The 24,543-nt window shown below is 39.7% G+C and overlaps 1 protein-coding gene across 1 annotated transcript in view; it reads right to left on the reverse strand.

Annotated features, from left to right (window-relative positions):
* LOC138841398 (zinc finger protein 84-like) overlaps nt 1-24,543 on the reverse strand; it is a 130,379-nt gene that overhangs the window by 99,758 nt on the left and 6,078 nt on the right. Inside the window, exon 3 of the mRNA XM_070042066.1 lies at nt 2,239-2,365. Coding sequence (XP_069898167.1) covers nt 2,239-2,365 — 127 coding nt within the window. The remainder of the gene's footprint in view (nt 1-2,238; nt 2,366-24,543) is intronic.

Raw genomic sequence — 24,543 nt, forward strand, 5'->3', positions numbered from 1 at the left:
TTAAGTTTAGCTCGTTATAAATCATGTGCACATAGCAGAACCCATGTATACATTGCTTATTTATTCAGTCAATAAACATTCTCAGTCTCTTAGAAAGTGAGATGGTTATTTTTCTTTTTGTTTCTCTTTTGCTTCTTCTGTGTGTCTGTGTTGTGTGCCAGGAATGGGACTTGAATGCATGGCTTGGTCACTGTCCACCCTCAGCTTTTTTCATTCAAGGCTGGCACTCTACCAGGTGACCCACAGACTCTACTTCCAACTTTTCATTGGGTAATTGAAGATAACTATCTGTCATTCTTGGGTTGACTGGCTTTGAACTGTGATCCTCAGATCTCATCAACAGGTGTGAATCACCAACCTGAGGGATGATTTATTCTTTTCTTGATCAATCCTGGGCTTGAACTTGGAGCTGGAGTGTTGTCCCTAAGCTGTCTTACTCAAGTGGTTTACCATTTTGAGCCACAGTTCCACTTCTGGATTTCTTCTGATTCACTGGAGATGAGTTTCCTGTTCAGGATCATTTTGATCTGTGATCCATTGATCTCTAACTTGTTGAGTAGCTTGGATTCTAGGCACAAGTAATACTCTTTATTTTTTTTGCTTTTTTTTCTTTTTGCTTATGTGGTGCTGAGGAATCGAACCCAGGGCCTCAGGCATGCAAGGCAAGTGCTCTACCACTGAGCCACCTTCCCAGCCCTTGCTTTTTGTTATTTTGGGACCTGAGAAATGACATCTACTTAATTTCTTTCTTTTGTAAACCAACTTATTGCTTGCACAGTAAATTACAGTCAAGGACTGCCCCAAGACATGGAGGTATGCTCACACCATTTAGTTGTAAAAACAAGATCTTGTTCCAGTTTTTTTAGGCTGAATTTACTCCAGATTCCTGATGGAGTGTGCATAGGACACGTGTACCACAAAAGTGCCATGATGGGGTTCTAGAGCAATGACTGAATTGAAAAGCTCAGACATCCTGGCTCTTCCACCCACACTGAACATTGGTAGCTCTCCAGAGAGGCAGGATAGAGCCCTCATCTCAAATGGCCTAGCCTGCCAGTGTGGCTAAAGAGGTTCTGCAGGGAGGGCATGGAGATGTTGGTTCCATAGGAAATGAATGAGCTGGGAGCACTGGCTCATGGAGAGCAAGATGACTCACTGGCATCTTTATAACCCAACCCCACACAGAGTATCGCATATGAACCAATCAGAGAGTAGCTTCTGATAGGATTTCTAAGCCACAGCAATTACACCATGGTTGGAAGTTGCACTCCAGATTAATTCAAATAGTGGATTTAACCAAAAGTGATAGGATTAAAGGGGTGACAGTATGTTGGAAATGAACTTGACAACTTCAAGGTGGGAGTGGGAAGGGATAGTAGGAGATAAAGAAAGGAGAGGGTAATGATGTTCAACAATAAATGTACTCATTACTTTACACGTGTAACTATAACTCTTTGTGCTGCACTTTTACAATACAATAAAATGAAAATGAAAAGAAGAGCACCCAGCCCAGTCTCATATAGTCAGAGAAATAGCTATTTACCATAGAACCAAATAAACATAGTAAGAATGAGAAGGTACAGGCCATAGAAAGGTGGGTAACATAGCAGGAATTGCCAAAACTTTTCACTCCTGTCAATACTCAAGGACTTAACTCCCAATTAAATGAAAAAGATTGATAAGTTGAATCAAGAAACAAGACCCATCTATCTGTCTTCAAGAGGCACACCTTGCCCACAGAAATAAGTATCCTGAATATGAATGGGTAGAATAAATTCAATCAAGGAAATACTCCCAAGCAGGCCAGAATAGCAATACTAATATCAGATAGAATATATTTCAAATTATAATTAGTAAGAAGACTAAGAAGGCCATGACATACCAATAAATGGACCTTTCCTATGAGAGGATATAATAATCCTAAATAGCTATACCCCAAATGAATACCCCCTTCATCAAACAGATACTACTTAACCCGTAATATGCACAGATCCAAACACATTGATTTTTGGCGGCTTTAACAGACCAAAGTCACCTACAGATAGATCATCTGTGGTTTCCAGATCATCTTTCCAACAGTGATATACATTATATTCTAGATTGTATAACCATTTACAATAATATGCTCAAGGTTGGGAAGACAGTCTTCTGGAATGCTACATCTAAATAACATAAATATTCATATATTTACGAAAAACAAAGCACATGACCTTACAAGTTAATGTGACTTTTGCTCACCCAAGGACACAATGTTACAGTAGATCTCCAGCATTACATCTCTATACAGGGTCCTCTGAGCAACGTCCAGGTACTGCCACTCCTCCCAGCTGAAGTCCACAGCCACATCATCAAATGACACTAGCTTCTGTAAGGACACATTTCTGTCAAGTAATTAGCCCTGAGTCATGAGAACACGAAGGCTGGAATTTCATTCGTCTACAGGTATGCATTTTATATTATATAAAAATGTTTGGAGCTTGAAGTGTTATCTATACAGTGGGAGAAAGAATGATCAAAGTAGAAATGTTTGCCACTGTATTAACTTGGTAATTAAAATACAAGGTTTCCTGCTGGGAAGGTGGCTCAGTATTAGAGTGCTTGCCTAGCATGTATGAGACTCTGGGTTTGATTCCTCAGCACCACATAAGCAGAAAAAGCCAGAAGTGGCTCTGTGGCTTAAGTGGTAGCGTGCTAGTCTTGAGCTGAAGAGCTCAGGGACAGCACCCATGCCCAGAGTTCAAACCCCACAGACAACAAAAATAAAAAAAAATAGTTTCCCAAAGGAGGAGGCTGCAATGCTTGGTAAGAAATGTATGCATTATCCTGCCCATGTAATTGTAGCCCCTCTGTACAGTATGTTCTCAAATAAAATGAAATCATATTAAAAAAATAAAAAAATAAAAAAAATAAAAAAATAAAAAAAAATAGTTTCCCTAATACATCACCACACATTTCTAAGGAGATAATAATCTGGCATGCCCACATTAAGTCTAGGTAGTAAAAGAGTATGTTTAGCTTACTTTGATAAAATTTCCTATGTATCAGGGTGACAATGAAGTAAACAGGAAGCTTTTCTTGCATTTTCATATTCTGCCTCACTTAAAAAGTGCTCTCACATGGGCTGGGAAGGTGGCTCAGTGGTAGAGCGCTTGCCTTGCATGCTCGAGGCCCTGGGTTTGATTCCTCAGCACCACATAAGCAAAAAGAAAAAAGCCGGATGTGGCGCTGTGGCTCAAGTGGTAGAGCGCTAGCCTTGAGCTGAAGAGCTGAGGGACAGCACCCAGGCCCAGAGTTCAGGCCCCATGACCGGACCAAAAAAAAAAAAAAAGTGCTCTCACATAAGCAAGCACAACACATTCAGGATATTATATCGAATATATACCATATTCATCAACCTATGAAAAGCAGTGTTCATGTGAATGTAAAAGAGAGTTAACAGTACTCAAGAAAGTAGCTAATGACTGATTTGGACATTTTAAGATTTGACTTAGCACATAAAAATATTTTTGTTAACTGTTTTTGTTATTAAAATTTTTTATAGTAGCATTGACTTTTATTTATTCATGTTAAGTCACCTGAAATGATATCTGCTGCATTTAATGCTCATTAATGTAAATGGCTGAACAAACCCACGGCTGCCCAATATCTCATGGTTATAGTCAACACAGCCTCATTACGACTCCCACAACAGTACTTTATTTTGTAAACTGTAACCTACTATTACTTCCTTTTTCCCTCCCCCCCACCCCCCAGCTTCAAATGCACATGATAAAGAGGTTTAGTTAGGGAATGTACATGGAAAATAATAAAAACAGCTTTCCATTTACAAAATATATTCCCCATACTGATTAATTCAGGCAGCTAACTGGTTTATGAAACTTTATTGAAGAAAAATAAATCAATTACTAGCAGAGCTATCCATCACTTATCTAGTAACAACTTGCATCATTTATTCAGTGCTATATTAAGCAGTGTATTGGAAGACCGTTTAACTAATAGCTCCAAGCCTCCTAAGAATTTAAATGAAAATTACAAAATGTTTGACACCCTATTTTGAAATACAAAGGGTGTTTGACTTCTAATTTCCACTCTCTGGAGAAGAACAGCTCACATCTTTATTGACCTGTATAAAATACACCACATTTTCTGTTCTGCTGATACTATAAATTCAATATCAATTCTCCAGCCACATCAGTTAGGAGCATAAAGTACATGTAACCTCAAATCTCTAACAGTGGAAGGCTTCAACAAGAATGGATGCTGCTAGAATGTTGTTTCCTTTGATGTGACAACTGAGAATACAGCTCCCGCCCCCTCAGGTGGCTTCTTCATCATATTAGAGTAGTGAGGAATGGTTTGGTTTCATAATCAGGTTAAGAGTGAATATAGGTTGGGTGGGGGTTGGGGGGCAGATGGGAAGGGATGGGAAGGGGAAACAAAGGAGGAGGCTACAATGCTTGATAAGAAATGTATTCATTATCTTGCCCATGTAATTGTAACCCCTCTGTACAGTATTTTCACAATAAAAAAAGAAAAGCACAAAAAAAAAGATAAAAAAGAGTGAATATAGGAAGTAGTGCTGTAGCGCAAGTGGTAGAGCGCTAGCCTTAAGCTGGAGAGCTGAGGGACAGCGCTCAGGCCCAGAGTTCAAGCCCCATGACCGACCAAAAAAAAAAAAAAAGTGAACATACTGGCTGTATAATACAAATGCTGAACTTTAAAAAAATTTTTGAGTCTTGGGCAACTGCTTTCTTGTAACTACAGTTTAAGTCTACTCAGATGAGAATCTAAATGAATGGAGGGAGGGAGCTAAGTGAAAAATAAAATTTAAAAGAAAAGATGACATCTAATAGGGGAGCAGCCAGATAAGAAATCAAAAAAGGAACAGTAGTTTCAAGTTCATTCCAGCTATAATGCAGGTTATTCTGACTTTTAGGTATCATCACATGACATACTTTTAATTCTATTTCCAAGATACTCTGTTGTATTTGTCTCTGTCTGTTTTATTGTCCATGCAATCTCTAGGATCGGATCACATAGCAGTAAATAAATGGATAAACAAACTTTAGAAATAGTTAAAGCAGGAGACCACTGTGACCTTAGAATATCAAGACAAATACTGTCAATATTGTTAATATTTGGATGCTAAATTCTTGTTGTAAATGCAACCTCAGGTGGTTTGTTGGGTAGTCTATAGGAAAATGAATTGTTAAAAAAATACACCTCCATGATATGGGCTGTCATTACATAACAGAATATAAGAGAACATTATTCCTTATTAATCCATGTAACACCATACTCTGTGCTTTTCTCCTGGCTCCTCACTATCGAAGGATCTGTCCCAAACTCTTGATTATCCAGGTGGCTGGGGAAAGACTATCTTCATCTTACACACTGGCTTTCCCAGACACAGGCACAGAGGGGCCAGGGGCCCATGGAGCAGTGGCCGCAGCCTCCTCCCCATGCAGCAGCTGATGCTTCCCCAGCCTGAAGAAATTCTAATGATTGAAATGTGGTCATAGATACCCTGATACTTCCTTCCTCTGTAAGAACTGCTACATGAACTTTTGTGAACACTGCATACCTCCTACAATAAGAAATTTAGGTGGCAGAGGAATAAAATGTTCCTTGACTACAATTGCATTTTATCAATCTTTTATTGAAGGATGGAGGCAAAGGGCAAAAGGCTTATGGAACATTAAAAAATGACAAAAAAAAATTGTGAAATATGACCACAGCACAACAGAGAATAAAAAGGATAAAAAGTGATGCTACCTAAAACCTACAGAAGGAAATTTTAAAAGTTGGAATGAAATATAGTACTATTTTGTTTTGCAGAGGCTAAAAGGAAAGTCTTTTGATTCCCATTTTGAACCCCATTACAAAGGAAGAATGGCCAACGATCATCCTATCAATCCAGCCATGCGTGACAATACTAGTGGTGAATGCTGACTAGCACACAAAAAAGGAAATATATGTGTCAAGTGTTGAAAGAAAATAATCTTCAATAGATAATCCATTGGGTAGCGGAACTCTTCAGAAAATGTAGATTGGAGATATTTAAATGGAAAGATAATTCATTAATAACACATCTGCATTTTAAGACTGTTACAAAAAATTATCCTGCTTCAAAAGAATAAGATGCCAACATGCATGTACACATAGGACAAGGTCATTAAAAGGAAATCTGTAGAACATATGTTAGATTTTAGGTAATCTTTCTGAAACAATTCATGGAAGAAAAACTAATTTATTAAGATTCAATACACAAATGCACAAGTGTATTATACACAAAGTATTTGCACTAGGCATATGTATCAATTAATACTTTACTTGCTTGATAAATATGAAGGCCTGAGACCAACGAATTAATTCTACCAAAAGAAAATAAAAAGGCAATAAATTTAGGGCTGGGAACATGGCTTATAAAGAGTGCTTGCTTAGCATGCATGAAGTAATGGTTTTGATTCCTCAGTACCACATGAACAAAAAAAGCTGAATGTGGTGCTGTGGCTCAAGCAGTGAGTGCTAGACTTCAGGGAAAGAAGCTTAGAGAGAATGAATGCCTGAGATCAAGGAACTGTGCAAAAAAGGCCACAGAATTGTAATTTTTTAATCTTCCATTACTATTGGAAAAGTAATACTCCTCTAATTTATAAACATCAGGACAAAACATCAGCAGGAACATACATATCACTGGCATTATTTCAAACTAAATGCTGTTTATAAAGTACTGCAGTGTTAATTTTACGAAGACTAAAACAATGAGAGTAATTCTCAAGACAAACTTCCTAGGAAAAAATGAGATATAAAGCTAGGTTATAAACACATTACAGTTAAGTAATATATTTCTAAAAATCTATGAGTGAAATAAACACAGGGAAATTAGCATGGATATGGGAGAAATGTACATTATCACTATGTTTTATAGGCTATGAAAAGCAGTCACTTTGTTACTTCGCCTTTGCACTAAAAACAAATGCTTTTAACTATGTATGATCTATTCACAGGTATATTTTCTGGAGGGTGGGGGAAAGTCAGAACTCCAGGGAAACAGGGAAAAAGTACAGCAGTGGAATTCATTAGACACTAATAAAAATAAACTATACAACTCATGATTAGAGAAGGGAGGGAGGAATTGTGAGAGAGTAAGGCAAGGAAGACACTCTGTGAAAGAAAATATACTCATTACCTGACTCATGTAATTGTAATCTCTCTGTATCTCTATAACAATAAATTAAATTAATTATAAAACAATCCTTCCATGTAGTTGTGCTAGCCTAAACTGTTTGCTTAGTGAAGAAAATATACCAGTTAGAATAGTTACAACTATTAGAAATAAAATACAAGACTTAATTTGAAACGTGAAATATTGGAATTGAGGTTGAATATTAATTCTATATAAACCAGTAACAATAATCTTGTTTTAGTATCAAATTAACTGTTAGTATTAAATGTTCAGGTAAGAAAAAAGCAAATCAAAACAAGTGCTCTAGCTCAAGACTGTTATCAGACACTAGCTACTCAAGGAGGCTGAGGTCTGGAAGCCAGCATGGTAGACAACTCAAATTCATTTGAAATTTTGGAGTTGAGGTTGAATATTAATTCCACATAAGCCAATAACAGTATATGCTGGTAAGAAAAACAAAAACAAGTGTTTCAGGAACGAGAATGTATCCTAGTTACTAAGGAGGTTGAGGTCTGGAAGCAGCCTTGGTGGACAACTCAAATTAAGTCGCTAAAAACAGATTGGAGGCATGGTTTAAATGAGCGTGTCAACAGCGATTGAGGAAGCTGACTGACTGAGTTCAAGATCTAGTACTAGCACAAGAAAGCATGGTTGGGGCTTTGACACTAATTGTGGCAACACAGTAAGTCCTCAGACATAAAGAGAAATGAAAATGAATGGGGTGGGGAGAGGAGAAAAAAGGGGCAGAGAAAAGAAGAGCTGACAAGACAGTAGTGGAAAAAAAGGGAAAAAGAAGGGAAGGGAAAGGAAAAGAAGAGAGGAAGGGAGGAAAGTTTCATGACATTAGACTTGCCAGTGACTCATTTGATAGGACACCAAAAGTGGTTAATACTAAACAAAATCAAATTTAGTGCATATAATTAAAACATTGTATATCAGAAAGCGTGATCAACAAGGAAGAGAAAGCATGGTATTAGTTTTTCTCTAAATAGATTACTAACCACAGTGAATTAAAAACATAAAAAAATGGGGCTGGGAAGGTGGCTCAGTGGTAGAGTGCTTACCTTGCATGCCTGAGGCCCTGGGTTTGATTCCTGAGCACCATATAAGCAGAAAAGGCCGGAGGTGGTGCTGTGGCTCAAGTACTAGCCTTGAGCTGAAGAGCTGAGGGACAGCACTCAGGCCCAGAGTTCACATAAAACAAAATCCTATAATTAACCACACCCACCCCCTTCCCTCCTCCCCCCCACAGAAAATCTAATTTAAAAATGGAAAAAACTGAAGAGACTTTTCTAAAAAGTATACAGGTAGCTCATTAAATATAAAAAAGTTCAATGTCAATAGTTATTAGAAAAATTCAAATCAAAATGAAATATCTACTTCTTCATACACCCTTTTAAACAAAAACAAATATGTTTCCAAAGTCTAACAACTGTTGGGAAAGATATGAAAATAAAGTGAATTTTGATGCATTTCTGGCAGGAATGTAAAATAATCAACGATGGTATGGAGACTTCTAAAAGAACTAAATATAGAATTACATAGGAATAATAGGTTCCGGGAAGATGGCGGAGGAGAAGCTGGAATCTGAACAAGCTCTCGCATAGAAAGTAGTATTAGAGTTCCAGTGAACAGTCCCAAGCCAGAGAATCACACCAAATGTGCCATCACAGGACAGAGAGTTAGACAAGAGAGGGGAAGCCAAGGAAACGCATCAGCTGCCGCTCCGGCGGCGGGGCCGCGGCGGCGACCACTGGCGCGGAGTCATACCTGAGACACAGAGAGTCGAGGACGAAGGAGCCAGACGCAGCGGACGAGCGGATTCTACTTAACACCAACAAGAACTGACAAGGAGCGAACATCTTCATCCTGCTGTTTGCAGACCAGAGACGACCCAGGATCCAAGACTCGGCGTGAGTACAAGCCCGACATCCTCACTCCTCAGGGAGCAGAGGAGGGAAGGCCACCCCTTCCCCCCCCCAGCACCGGTGATCTCCATCTTGGATACCGACAAAGCTCGGAGGAGCTGCTAGCTCCAGCTCAGGCCTTGGAATAAAATGAGTCATTTAGCAGGTCACAAGAACTTAACGGCAAAGTGACCTGCCAGACTCAGCTCCATCCAGGGAAAAGTCACCCAGCTCAGGCGCCAGCCATCGGAGTGCCTTGCCTCACTGGGTAACCAGAGCCAGAGGCTGCCCCTCCCTCTAGCAGCCACCACAATCAATTGAAAAACAGAAACCCTGAGAATGGCTCCAGGCTGGGCGCTGTGAGCTTTATCACAAAATAGCCCCAGGGAAAAGCTACTGTTTGTTGAAAGGCCTCAACTCTACCCAGAACCTAGCCTCATCACCACATCCCCCTCTTTTGTGACTCTCAAAGCAGACCACCCTCCCAGAAAACTAACCTGGGAGGGGGATCTCAAAATCTTGGGTAAAGCAGAGCATTTTTCTGCCTCTTCCAACCAACCGACTTAAGAAACCAATCAAGCCACAGGACCTCAAGCTGACCAGAGACTCCAACAAGAGACTGGTTGCAGACAAAAGGGAGATACAGGATTCTTCCCACTCCTCCCCCCCCCCCCAAAAAAAATCAAAAGACTTTTTTTTTCTTTTTTTTTTTCTTCTTCTTCTTTTCTTTTTTTTTTGCTTGTTTTTTGTTACCTTATATATATATATATATTTTCCCTTCTAAAACTTTTATTAATCTTTAATTTTTGCCTCTTCTGAAAAAATGATTGTTTTCCAGTAACTTTTTTTTTTCTCATCTTATAATTTTTATTTTAGGAATACGTGAATGAGAGTTTTCCTTTCTTTTCTTGTCTTCTTTCTCTTTTTCTTTCTTTCTTAATTATCTTTTTGTTTTTTATCTAGCTCTACTGAACTTCTGATCTTTTCTTCTCCCTTTCCCATCCTTAAAGCTTTTCACATCTCCTCTATGTCCCTCCCCTTCTCTGAACATATTCACATTCCTCTCTAAATAGACGGTCTTTTAACCTCTATAATAACATTAATTTTTACGTTTCTATTCTTTTTCTGGTCTCTCTTTATTCCCCTTTCCGTCTCTTCTTTTTCTCTCTCTCTCTACTTGCATCCTACCCAACCCATTTCCTGCACTGTGATTAGGACATAGTTAACTCTCCCTGGGCCTCCCCACACCAATCTATTCCTATTTTTTACCCACATCTCTCCCTAATCCTAATAATTTCTGGTTTTCCAAATTCTTTTCTGCGGTTTGAAGTACTTTAACATATAGTTGTTTGATGTTGAATAGATGTATCTGTTGAACTAGATTGTATCTGTAGACTATTGACTGTACAAATGCAAACTTTGGTTGATGGTTGCCTTAAGATAGTGTTCTAGCACAAAACTGGTGCAATCTTTATCTCAAATGGGCCGAGTAAGCCGGAAAAACACAAGAAAAAATGGCAAATTCGGGTATCTCAATTCCCAACCTTGATAATCAGGGATTAGAACAGATAAAGAATAATCCAGAGGAGAGTTCCCAAATAGCTCTACAAACACTAATAGCAAACATGATAAATGAGAAGTTTGACAATGTACAAAGGACTCTGTATGAGCGTGATAGGGAGAGAGAGGAGGCATCCCAGAAGTTTATACAGGAATATCATAAGCATGAGGAAGCTTCTCAAAAACTGATACAGGATTTGCGTGAACAACTTGAGAATACTCAAAGAGAAAGGGAGGAATGGCGTGAGCAGGCAGAGAACACTCAAAGAGAACTGCAGGAATCCCACAGAAGAGAGGAAACTAATCAAAGAGTAATTCATGAATTAAGAGACCAGGTAGAGAATACACAAAGATCACTAAAGGCATTCATGGAATCCATTAACAAAGAGCTGAAGGAAGTCAGGGAGACCACAAAGGGAATGCTGAATGGAACCCAACAGAAGGAATGGGAGTCCAAAGAAACCATAACCAATCAACTAAGTGATTTGAGAACAAACACTGAACACCAAATTAAGGAAGTAAAGAAATTCATACAAGACCTAAAACAGAGCTTCAACAAAGAACTTGAAGCCATCAAAGCTGACCAATTAGAAGGAAAAGAGATAAAAAACAAAGTAGAGAGTCTTGACAGCAGGTTAGATCATGCAGAAGATCGAATCTCAGGGATTGAAGACACCCTAGATATTATAGAGAAAGAACATACAACCATCCAAGACAAGTCCAAGAAATATGATAGGTCTATCCAACACCTGGAAGACACCATCAGAAGGCCCAATCTAAGGATAATGGGTGTAGAGGAGCACCTAGAAACAGAAGTTAATGGTCTAGGAAATTTGTTTAACAGGATCCTAGCAGAGAACTTCCCAAACATACAAAAAGATAGGCCTATTTAGATACAAGAAGCTTTTAGAACCCCAAATAGACCAGACCAGAATAGGACATCCCACCGTCACATTATAATCCACACAGGATCAACCCAGACCAAGGAAAAGATCCTTAAAGCTGTCAAGGAGAAAAGGTTAATCACCTATAAAGGGAAACCAATTAGAATTACCTCAGATTTCTCAGCAGAGACAATCAAAGTAAGAAGAGCCTGGAATGACGTATGCCATGACCTAAAAACAAACAACTATCAACCAAGAATACTGTACCCAGCTAAACTCTCCTTCATAACTGAAGGCCAAATAAAAACCTTCCATAGCAAAGAAAAATTGAAACAATACATCTCCACCAAACCAGCCCTGCAAAAGATTCTTAAAGATGTCCTACACATAGAAAACCAACAAGAACGCAACAAAGGCCAAGAAACTGCACCCAAACTGAGAATCCAAGAACCTTAGGAAGAACCCAGTTTTCACAGCCCCCAAGAAGGTGGATAACATGGCAGGAACTCCCAAATACCTCTCAATCCTATCTCTTAATGTTAACGGACTGAACTCTCCAATTAAGCGACATAGACTGTCTAGTTGGATTAAAAAACAAGACCCTTCTATCTGCTGCCTGCAGGAGTCACATCTTGCCCGTAAAAACAAACATATTTTCAAGGTTAAAGGCTGGAACAAAATCTACCAAGCAAACGGCCCTCATAAACAGGCGGGAGTTGCAATCCTAATATCAGATAAAATAGACTTCAAATTAAAATTCGTGAGAAGAGATAAAGAAGGTCGCTACATACTAATTAAAGGATCTCTCCTTCAGGAGGATATTACAATTCTAAATATCTATTCGCCAAACAATGGAGCACCCAAATTTATCAAAGAAACACTACTTTCCCTCAAATCCCAGATAGATCCAAAGACATTAATTGTTGGGGATTTTAACACACCACTCTCCCCACTAGATAGATCAACTCGGCAAAAACTCAACAGAGAAACCGCAGATCTAAACAGCTGCATAGATCAACTAGACTTAACAGACATTTACCGAACATTTCACCCAGCAGCATCAGAATACACGTTCTTCTCAGCAGCACATGGAACGTTTTCTAAAATAGACCACATTTTAGGCCACAAAGCAAACTTGTCTAAATTCAGAAACATTGAAGTTATACCTTGCATTCTCTCTGACCACAAGGGAATAAAATTAGAACTCAACACCAAAAGCCACCAAAGAAAGTCCGGTATCACATGGAGGCTGAACAACACACTGCTGAATCATGAGTGGGTCATGGAAGAGATTAGAAAGGAAATTCAAATGTTCATGCTATTCAACAAAAATGAACACACAAATTACCAGCTCCTCTGGGACACAGCAAAGGCAGTACTCAGAGGCAAGTTTATAGCTCTGAGCTCCTACATCAACAAATTGGAGAGATCGGAAACTAACAATTTATTGACACATCTAAACCTCCTTGAAAAAGAGCAGCAAGATAAACCCCAATCCAGTAGACGGAAAGAAATAATCAAAATTAAATCAGAATTAAATGAATTAGAATCCAAAAAAACTATAGAAAGAATCAACAAAACAAAGAGTTGGTTCTTCGAAAAACTTAACAAAATTGACAGACCCTTAGCAAACCTTATCAGAAAAAGGAGAGAACACACCCAAATTAATAAACTCAGAGATGAGAATGGAAACATCACCACGGAAACAACCAAGATTCAGAACATTATAAGGGAATACTTCTCAAAACTTTATGCTAATAAGTTTGAGAACTTGACAGAAATGGACCTTTTCCTAGCAAATATTGACATGCCAAAACTAAACCAAGATGAGTTAAACCAGCTTAACAGGCCCATATCAAGCATTGAAATAGAAACAGCAATAAGAGACCTCCCAGCTAAGAAAAGTCCAGGACCAGATGGTTTTACAGCAGAATTTTACAAGGCCTTCAAAGCAGAGCTCACACCAATACTCCTCCAACTCTTCAATGAAATTGAAAGAGAAAGCTCACTACCGAACACATTCTATGAAGCCATCATAACCCTCATCCCAAAACCAGGCAGGGACTCATCAAAGAAAGAGAACTATAGACCCATTTCTTTGATGAACATTGATGCAAAACTTCTCAACAAAATTTTGGCCAATCGACTTCAACAATTCATCCAAAAAATCATACACCATGATCAAACAGGATTCATTTCAGGGATGCAAAGCTGGTTCAATATACGCAAATCCATTAATATTATTCATCACATCAACAGGAGCAAGAATAACAACCACATGGTTATCTCAATAGATGCAGAAAAAGCATTTGACAAGATCCAACACCCCTTTATGATGAAGGTTCTGGAAAAATTAGGAATCCATGGAACATTCCTCAATACAATAAAGGCTGTATATGACAAACCTACAGCCAGCATTATTCTCAATGGTGAAAAACTAAAGCCATTTCCTCTTAACTCAGGAACAAGACAAGGATGCCCACTCTCTCCACTTCTCTTCAATCTAGTATTAGAATGCCTAGCTACAGCAATAAGACAAGATGCAGACATAAAGGGGATCCAAATAGGGAAAGAAGAAATAAAACTCTCCCTCTTTGCAGATGACATGATCTTGTATTTAAAGAATCCCATAGACTCCACTCCCAAATTACTCAAGCTGATTCAAAACTTTGGCAAAGTAGCAGGTTATAAAATTAACCCCCAAAAATCAATGGCTTTTCTATATGCCAACAATGAGAAAAGTGTGGCTGAAATTAGGAAAGCAACTCCATTTGTAATAGCCCCACAAAAAATAAAATACCTAGGAATTAACTTAACCAAAGAAGTGAAGGACCTCTATGATGAAAACTTTAAAATCTTGAAAAAGGAAATCAACACAGAACTTAAAAAATGGCAAAACCTCCCATGCTCCTGGATTGGCAAGATTAACATCGTGAAAATGGCAATACTTCCCAAGGCTATCTACAAATTCAACGCGATACCTATCAAAATTCCACCCTCATTCTTCAAGGAAATAGAGGAGGCAATCCAAAAATTCATATGGAACAATAAAAGACCCCGAATAGCAAAAACGCTCCTCAACGGAAAGAACACTGCTGGAGGAATATCAATACCAAATTTCAAACTCTACTATAAAGCCATAGTAATCAAAACAGCTTGGTATTGGCATAAGAACAGACCTCAGGACCAATGGAATAGAATTGAAAACCCAGAAATGTACCTACAGACCTATAGCCATCTAATCTTCGATAAGGAAGCTAAAACAATAGAATGGAAGAAAGACAGCCTCTTCAGTAAATGGTGCTGGCAAAATTGGTTAACTACATGTAGAAAACTAAAGCTAGATCCTTATATATCACCCTGCACCAGAATCAACTCCAAATGGATCAAAGACCTTGAACTCAAAGCAGACACTCTGAAAACATTACAGGATGGAATAGGAGAAACCCTAGGTCTCCTTGGCTCAGGTCGAAATTTTCTGAATAGAGACCCGGAAGCACAACAAATCAAAGAAAGGTTGGACAAATGGGATTGCATAAGATTGCAGAGCTTCTGCAGGGCAAATGACATAGCTGGCAAGATCAATAGAAAGCCCACCGATTGGGAGAAGATCTTTACTAGCCATACAACGGACAAGGGTCTCATATCTAAAATATACTTGGAACTCAAAAAATTAAACCCCCCAACAACAAATCCTCAAAGAAACAACTGCCCAATAAATAAGTGGGCGAAAGACTTAAAGAGAAGCTTCTCTGAAGAAGAAAGAAGGATGGCCAATAGACACATGAAGAAATGTTCAACATCCCTAGCCATAAAAGAAATGCAAATCAAAACAACATTGAGATATCACCTCACTCCAGTTAGAACAGCAAAAATCAAGAACTCTAACAACAACAGATGCTGGAGGGGATGTGGACAGAAAGGAACCTTACTTCATTGTTGGTGGGAATGTAAACTTGTTCAACCACTTTGGAAAGCAGTATGGAGGTTCCTCAAAAGACTTCACATAGATCTCCCCTATGATCCAGCAATCGCACTTTTGGGCATTTACCCAAATGTTTACAAACAAGACCACACTAAAGCTACCAGCACAACTATGTTTATTCCAGCATTATTTACCATAGCAAAGATATGGAACCAACCCAGATGCCCCTCAGTAGATGAATGGATCAAGAAAATGTGGTATATATACACAATGGAATTCTATGCCTCCATCAGAAAGAATGACATTTCCCCATTTGTTAGGAAATGGAAAGGTTTGGAAAAAATTATATTAAGTGAAGTAAGCCAGGCCCAAAGAAGCATAGGTCCCATGGTTTCCCTTATTTGCAATATCTAGTATAGGTATGAGTCAAGCGGAAAAGGTCAGATAATGTGATGTTAGGAAAATGAACCCTTAAATATGTATTTTAATGTTTTCGTTTCTTTCATGCATGTGTTTCTAATGCATTTATAAGATTATTTCTTTGTTGCTTTGTATGTCCCTCCCCCACAGTGTAACCCCCGCTTTCAGTATATTTGATGTCAGTATAACATGTGGAGGAGATGGGGACAAACAAGTCGTTTAAGGATTCAGGTGGACCTGTTGCAACAATGAGAAGTACAAAATGTCATGTCAAAACCAGCCTTACAATGTCGGTGTGGGGGTGGAGGGGGGTATAATAGGGTGAGGGGAGGGGGGTAAAATTGGGTGGGGGGAGGGGGGAGGCGGGGAAGGGAAGTGAAGGGTAAACAAAGGAGGAGGCTGCAATGCTTGGTAAGAAACGTATGCATTATCCTGCCCATGTAATTGTAGCCCCTCTGTACAGTATGTTCTCAAATAAAATAAAATACAATTAAAAAAAAAAAGAATTACATAGGAATATGGTCTAGCACTTCTATTTCTAGATTTATACCAATGGAAGTGAAAGCAGGGACTAGAACAAATATTTGGAGAATCACTACACAACAACTACTCACAATAACCAAAAGACAGAAGCCTGGAAAGAATAGATAAATGTGTTTAACACGAAGAAAACTTTAATACATTTTACAGCAGGGATAAATCTTGAATACAATAAGCTAAATAAAATACACCAGGCATCAAGTATCAGCCATGCTATGATTTCCCTTACTGCTCTTCCATGGATCAACAAACTCACAGACCCAGTAACTATAATGGTTCCAAAGACTGGTAGGAGCTGTGTATTTAATGATTTTTACAGCTTCATTTATGGAAGGTAAAAAATGCTGTAGATGGATGGAAGGCATAACCATAAAACAATGTGGCCGTATGTAATGGTTAATGTAGCCAAAAAGGATGGAATATACCTATACTCTCTGAATTTGGGATTACCAGCCAGCCTAGGCTACATAAAATTTCAAGAGCAAGCTAGACTGCATAGCAAGACCTGTCTTCAAAGGGAATACGGAAAAATCAAACCATAAGAAAAATGTCAATTCTAAGAGCCAATGCAGCAAAGGAAAATTTGTAAGAAAAACTAGTTCCCAGACACAGCATTCGAAGAAAAGTAAAAAGTGAGAGACAGATGGAGGAAAGACAGTCTGGGAGAAAAAAAATACAGAAAGAAAAATAGATACATAAAGAAAAATACAAATAAGCAAAGCTAGAGAGCAGAAAACAAAGATTGAAACAAAATAGTAGGGGGAGGGGGGAATCTTGTGAGGACACCTTAGAAAAAATAGAGGGATTTCTAGAAAAATCATAGACCGTATCATCGCCTATAGCCTAAGTTTCAAGTAAGAAAATGACCATGAAGCAGTCCAATAAGGTATGAAGAGTAATTTAAGTACATATTGCTTACTTACTCAGTCCTCTAAAACATTCAAAGGTGTGTGTGACCAAAGACTTCATTAAGATAGTTCAATGTTACTTATGATGGGATCTCTGACAAGTTGCTAGGGAACCTTCATCTTCCATTAGATATCACCTCCTCTAGGTTACTGAATCACATAACAGTGTGAATACTTTTTCTCACATAAGAAAAACTAGAAACAAGGTGAAGCAAATCTGCACTTAACATAGACAGAATGTCAGATTTTATAATATGCTAAACCTAATAGCCATCTTTATGTGATTTATGAACATGTTCCTGAAGCTGGATCTGTTTTTCTGTTTTTAAATCTTGGACACCTTTAAGTTCATAAGATGGAATGTAATACAAAATGAGAAATAAAATGCAACTCACCAGAGAGTCTTTCATTCTTTCTTGCTGTTGACAATGAACAGAAGATGCAGGAAGCATGGCTGGGAGAGAAGGCAAATGAGGTAGTCAGGAAAGAACCAGTGTAATTTTACTGAAATTTTCCTGCTCGAAACATTATACATGGGAGGAAAGGCCTTCTTATGGGAGAAGAATCTTTTATGTCTCAAGTAAAGCATCAAACTCTCCACTAAAGACAAATCCACAGTCCTTAGTTGCTAGATACTGTTAGCCCAATAAGCTTCTTTCCCATAGCTAAGCATGCTCCTTCCCCTTTCCACAGCTTGGCATGCTCCCTTCCTGGTCAACACTAGGCAGTTAATAATCAGCCTCCCTCCAAGCCCCCTTTATCTTGAGATGGCACTCTTCTGGGGTAGCTACTACGATATAGGGCAGCAAGAACTCCCTAGAGTGACCTTAAGGTCTGGGCAGCTGCAGAGCCCCTTATCTACTATTTGGGCAAGCAGCCATAAATCCTAGTCCACCATGATGGATCCCTTGGTCCACATGTCCACACTGGGGTCTCCACCTCCTAGCCCCGAGTTATATAGGTCACCGCAAACAATAGCCTGCACTTCTTCTCATTCTTCACTTGTGAGAAGGGGTCTTGCCAGTTCCACTGCTGTCAATAATACTTTCTTTGTTCTTTGTACCTGGATGTTTGCATGGTTCTCTTGCAAAGTCTAATATACCCTAACAGATAGTACAAAAGCAATTCATTTCTCCGTTAATGTACATACAGAATTAATAAAAACTGATGTTCCTACAAAAATAATTGAATAATCAAAAAGTCACATCTTCACTAAAACTAGCTATTACTCAAATACACTTAGAGATGTATGATCTATTATTCTACTAATGCAAAGATATCCTAGGACTCCACTGAGCATTTGTATTCTAACATTCATTTACATATTTAAACACCATGGAGAACACGAATATTGTAACTCAGTATTTTTCACCTAAGTTTATAGAGGGAAAATGTACACAACACATATTTTTTGTGTTATACTGTTTCAATGATAATTGTCAAATGGCACATTTCCTTGTATCCAAATACTCAGAGCGCCCTCATGAGGGCAGAGAATCAAGGACAGTTATGTTTCCTGGAGAGTTGTCAGATTGTCTGAAGAACTCTTGGGCTTTCAGTGACCTTGAAGGCAAATTAAAAAGGCTTAGGGACAGGCACCGGTGGCTCATGCATGTAAACCTAGCTGAATCAGGAGGCTGAGATCTAAGGATCATGGTTCAAAGACAGCCTGGAAAGGAAAGCAAGTGGAATCTTATCTACAATCGACTACCAAAAACCTGGATATGGAGCTGTGGCTCAAGTGGTAGAGCACAAGTTTTTTTTTGTTTTTTGTTTTGTTTTGTTTTGTTTTGTTTTGTCGGTCGTGGGGCTTGAACTCTGGGCCTGGGCGCTGTCCTTCAGCTCGTCAGTTGAAGGTGAGCACTCTACCACTTGAGCTACAGCGCCATTTCCGGTTTTCTGTTGGTTTATTGGAGATAGGAGTCTCACAATCTTTCCTGCCCAGGCTGGCTTTGAACAGTGATCCTCAGATCTCAGCCTCCTGAGTAGCTAGGATTACAGGCGTGAGCCACCAGCACCCGGCAGAGCACGAGTTTTGAGCCAAAAAACTCAGGGGCATCACCCAGATTTGAGTTCAAACCCTAGGAATCACACACACACACACACACACACACACACACACACACACACACACACACACACACACACACACACACACACACACACACACACACACACACACACACACACACACACACACAGACAATAGATCTGTCAGACAGTGACTCTCATTTACATGCCTATGTCCCTTCAATGCACTTCCATGGAGACTGAAGGAATGCTGGGGAAGAGGGATATACTCAGTGAAGTCAGTATGTGGACAGAGAAGAACAGACAGCAATGAAGGAGTGATGCTTCCTCAAGGTTTCCAGGGAGTCCATGAAATGATTATATGTAAGGTGTATGATGTTCCAGGGGATCAGCAGCAGAAGCAAAGTATAACGGGGTGATATGGGGTTCTGTGCAAACCTGAACTTGGAGAGCCTTGAGTTGCAGTGAACAGTCTCCTCCTGCTGCCCTAATCCATTTGGTCATCCCTCTATTTTGCTTTCTCCTCTAAAGAAAGCCACAGGTGTTGAGGGCTGAGGAGCAGAGCCATGGAAATGGTAAAAGGGTCAGAGGGCATTGCTCAATGGGCATCATTGGCACCCACCAAGGCAGCAGTGGTTCTGAATCTACACCAGCCATGCTTCATGGCCTGCATGCAGAGGCCAAGAGAACAGAGACCATAGGAAAAATTTGTGCATGTGTGCCAATTCTGGGGCTTGAAGTCAAGGTCTGGGCCCCCTCCTTGATCTTTTGTTTAAGGCTAGTGATCTACCACTTGAGTGACACCTCCACCATTTCTGGCTTTTCAAAAGGTGGTTAATTGGAGATAAGGGCCTCACAGACTTTCCTGCCCAGGCTGACTTTAAACCTTGATTATCAGATCTCAGCTGCCTGAGTAGCTAGGATTATAGACGTGAACCACTGGTCCCTGGCTTAGGAAGGAATCTTAATCACACTCAATCCTCTAAGTATTGATTAGTGGTATGTACTGTCACTTCTTCACAATGCAGGAATTTTTTTTTCTGGTCCTGGGGTTTAAAATCTTGATCTGGGTGCTATCCATGAGTTTTTGTTCTCAAGGCTAGCACTCTACCACTTGAGCCAAAAAGCTCCACTTCCAGTTTTACAGTGGTTTATTGGAACTAAGAGTCTCACAGGGACTTTCCTGCCCAGGCTGGCTTTGAACAGTGATCCTCAGATATCAGCCTCCTGAGTAGTGAGGATTACAGGCATGAGCAACTGGTGCCCAGCTAATGAAAGAATTCTGGAGACAGTAAGTAAGTGAGGAAAAATGACTGCTGTTAAAAGGTAGAGCCTGTCACAGGGCTCACACAGGAGCTACGATTACAGACATGAGCCATGGGTACCTGACATGACATGTGTATTCTTGTTTTGGATATAAGCATATTTGTTTTGGTAAAATGTACCTTTCTCATTGGTGGCTTAGGCCTGTTTCTTAGCTACTCAACTAATTACCAAAAGGCCAGCAATGGAGCTTAGACTCAAGTGGTAGAGCATTAACCTTGGGCAAAAAAACAAAACAAAACAAAAACAAACAAACAAAAAAACAGCTTAGGGAGAGTACTCAGGCCCGGAGTTCAAGCCCCAGGACCATTAGACACAGACACAGACACACAGAAACACAAAATAACAATACTGCAAATGTACTCAGAACATCACTATTCTACAAACAGAAAAACTTGGGCTCAAAAAAAAAATGGCTGGGAGCTGGTACCTCATACCTGTGATCCTAGCTACCCAGCAAGCTGAGATCTGAAGATTACAATTCAAAGACAACCTGGGCAGGAAAGTCCATAAGACTCTTATCTTCAATTAACCACCAGAAAACCAGAAATGGAGCTATGGCTCTAGTGGTAGAGTAGCAGTCTGGAGCCAAAGAGCCCAGGAACAGTGTTCAGATACTGAGTTCAAGCTTGGCCAGTGGTGAGCAGAAGAGCCACAAGCAGGCACATCTCCTTCAGTGAAAGGCCCTCTAGCAGTCCATAAATCCAGCTAGGTCCTGCTGATCCTGTTTACTGGATTAGTTGACTGAATAACTCTATATACAACATCCCCCCTGTGACTTACAGAGCTGCTCTGGAAGGCCCCAAGTTCTGACCAATGTGGACCCCAGGGGAGGGTTAACAACTGTTGTCTAAGCCACTCAGCTTGCAAAGATGATCAGTTCTGCCCTTTCCATTGGGCAGAGCCACTCTACACCCAGCTTTGACCCTGTTCTGCATCTTGCAGGCTCCATTCAAGGCAAAAAGTTCTGGCAATTTTAGGAACATCCATTATCTCAGAATTTAAAAGCTGGGTGCCAGTGGCTCACATACACCTGTAATCCTAGCTATTCAGGAGCCTCAGATCTAAGGATCACGTTTCAAAGTCAGCTCAGGTCAGGCAAGAAAGTTCATGAGAGTTTTCAGTTTTTTTTTTGTTGTTGTTTGTGGAGTTTGAACTCAGGGCCTGGTTGCTGTACCCACCAGAACTCCTATTCCTCAGGGCAAGTGGTCTACCACTTTATTTTTTTTTTTTTTTTTGAGTGAGGTAATGAGTACACTTCCACTTCCTCTTGAACATTGTTACCCCCTCCATTGTTTTCCCCCTACCATCCCCTCCCTCCCTCCCTTCCCCAAGGTTCTTTTTTTTTTTTTTTTTTTTTTGATCGTGATTAAGTGATTACTTAATTTCCGGAAATTCACAGTATTGTGGAATAATGATGCTCATTTAAAGTCACAAGTTCATTCTAACTTTCCTGGAGCAAATTGTCTATCACAGTCTGTAATATATAACGGTGCTCATATGTTATATACCATATATGTGATCAGCAGCATGGGGATATTTAGTAGTGGTTCAACCAGATGAGTGGGAGTTCTTTGTTTCTTAAGTCCTGTTAGTTTTGTCATATCACCTAACATTTTGGATTCATCATCCACTTATCAGGGAGACCATGTACTGTTTGTCTCTTCGTTCTTGGCTTACCTCGCTCAACATGATTCCTTCTAGCTCCATCCATTTCCCTGCAAATGCCATTATTTTGTCATTTCTAATGGCTGCATAATATTCCATTGTGTATAGATACCACAATTTTTGGATCCATTCATCTGTGGTGGGGCATCTAGGTTGTTTCCATATCCTAGCTATTGCGAACAGTGCTGCAATAAACATGGAGGTGCACGTGTCCTTGTATATTGGTTCCTGTTGTTCAGGGTAGATGCCTAGAAGTGGTATGACTGGGTCGTAAGGGAGGTCAATCTTTAGCTTTCTAAGGACCCTCCAGACTGCTTTCCAAAGTGGTTGTATGAGTGTACATTCCCACCAGCAGTGTAATAGCGTTCCTCGTTCTCCACATCCCCTCCAGCATTTGTCGTTGGCTGATTTGTGGATGTGGGACATTCTGACTGGGGTAAGGTGGTATCTCAGGGTTGTCTTTATTTGCATTTCCTTCACCACCAGGGATGATGAACATTTCCTCATGTGTTTCTTTGCCATTTTTATTTCTTCATTTGAGAAGTCCCTCTTTAGTTCCCTTGCCCATTTAGTAATTGGTGTGTTGGGTTTGGGAGGGATTAGTTTCTTGAGTTCCCTGTATATACAGGATGTTAACCCCTTGTCTGATATATTGCTGGTAAATATTTTTTCCCAATTAGTTGGTTGTCTTTCTAGCTTGGTTGCGATAGCTTTATCTGTGCAGAAGCTTTTTATTTTAAGGTAGTCCCATTTGTCGAGTCTCTCTCCAATTTGTTGTGACCCTGGGACTCTGTTCAGGAAGTTCCTTCCTGTGCCTATTAGTTCAAGTGTCTCTCCTACTCTGTCCTGCAGTAGTTTCAGAGATTCAGGTTTAATGTTAAGGTCTTTAATCCATTTTGAGTTGATGTTGGTGCATGGTGATAGGCTGGGGTCCACTTTTAGTTTTCTGCATGTGGCTGCCCAGTTTTCCCAGCACCAGCGGTTGAAGAGGCTGTGTTTCTTCCATTGTATGTTTTTGGCTCCTTTGTCGAATATCAGCTGGCTGTAGGCCTGTGGATTTATTTCTGGATCTTCTATTCTGTTCCATTGGTCTTCGGGTCTGTTTTTGTGCCAGTACCATGCTGTCTTTGTTATTATAGCTCTGTAGTAGAGTTTGAAGTTCGGCATGGATAGCCCTCCCATATTGTCTTTATCCCCTAGAATTGTTTTGGCTATTCTAGGTCTTTTGTTGTTCCATATGAATTTTTGGACTGTTTTCTGTATTTCAGTGATGTACGTCATTGGGATTTTAATAGGAATTGCGTTGAATTTGTATATTAGTTTTGGAAGTATTACCATCTTTACTATATTAAGTCGGCCTATCCAGGAGCATGGGAGGTCTTTCCATTTCCTAGTGTCTTCTGCAATTTCTTTCTTTAACTTTTTATAGTTCTCATTAAATAGTTCTTTTACATCTTTGGTTAGGTTAATTCCTAAATATTTTATTTTTCGGGAGGTTGCTAATTGGAGATAAAAGCCCTGCTCTGGCTGGCTTTGAACCTCAACATCAGATATCAAGCCTTTTGAGTAGCTAGGATTACAGTGTCAGCCACTTGAGCCTGGCCTAAAAAAACCGAAATGGAGGCATGGCTCAAGTGGTAGCATCAGCCTTATCTTGAATACAAAAGGAAGAACTCACTCACAGAGGCTGAGTTCCAGCCACAGTATCAGCATGTGTACACATGCGTGCAGGTGCATACATACACACACACACATAGTAGTTTAAGAGTGCTTAAATAAAACCAACAATGAAGCTTGGTGCTGGTGGCTCATGCCTGTAATCCTAGCTACTCAGGAGGCTGAGATCTGAGGATCATAGTTCAAAGCCAACCCAGGCAGGAAAGTCTGTGAGACTCCTATCTCCAATAAACCACTCAGAAAACTCAAAGTGGCACTGTGGCTCAGGTGGTAGAGTGCTAGCCTTAAGCTGAAGAGCTTAGGGACAGAGCCCAGGCCCAAGCCCCATAACCAACAAAACATAACAAAACAAAACCCAACAATGACAAATTATAGGTGAGTTGTGAGAGAACAAGTAAGGTAAATCTGGAGGCAAATGAAGCTGACATCTGTGATGGTTAAATCTTGAGGATGAACTTAATTGAGATCGATTGGTTTAGATGCATCCAGCTGATGAGTAAAGCAGCCTTTG

The sequence above is a fragment of the Dipodomys merriami genome, unplaced genomic scaffold (genome assembly GCF_024711535.1).
Source record: "Dipodomys merriami isolate MVZ:Mamm:240054 unplaced genomic scaffold, mDipMer1.0.p SCAF_319, whole genome shotgun sequence".
Taxonomy (NCBI): domain Eukaryota; kingdom Metazoa; phylum Chordata; class Mammalia; order Rodentia; family Heteromyidae; genus Dipodomys; species Dipodomys merriami.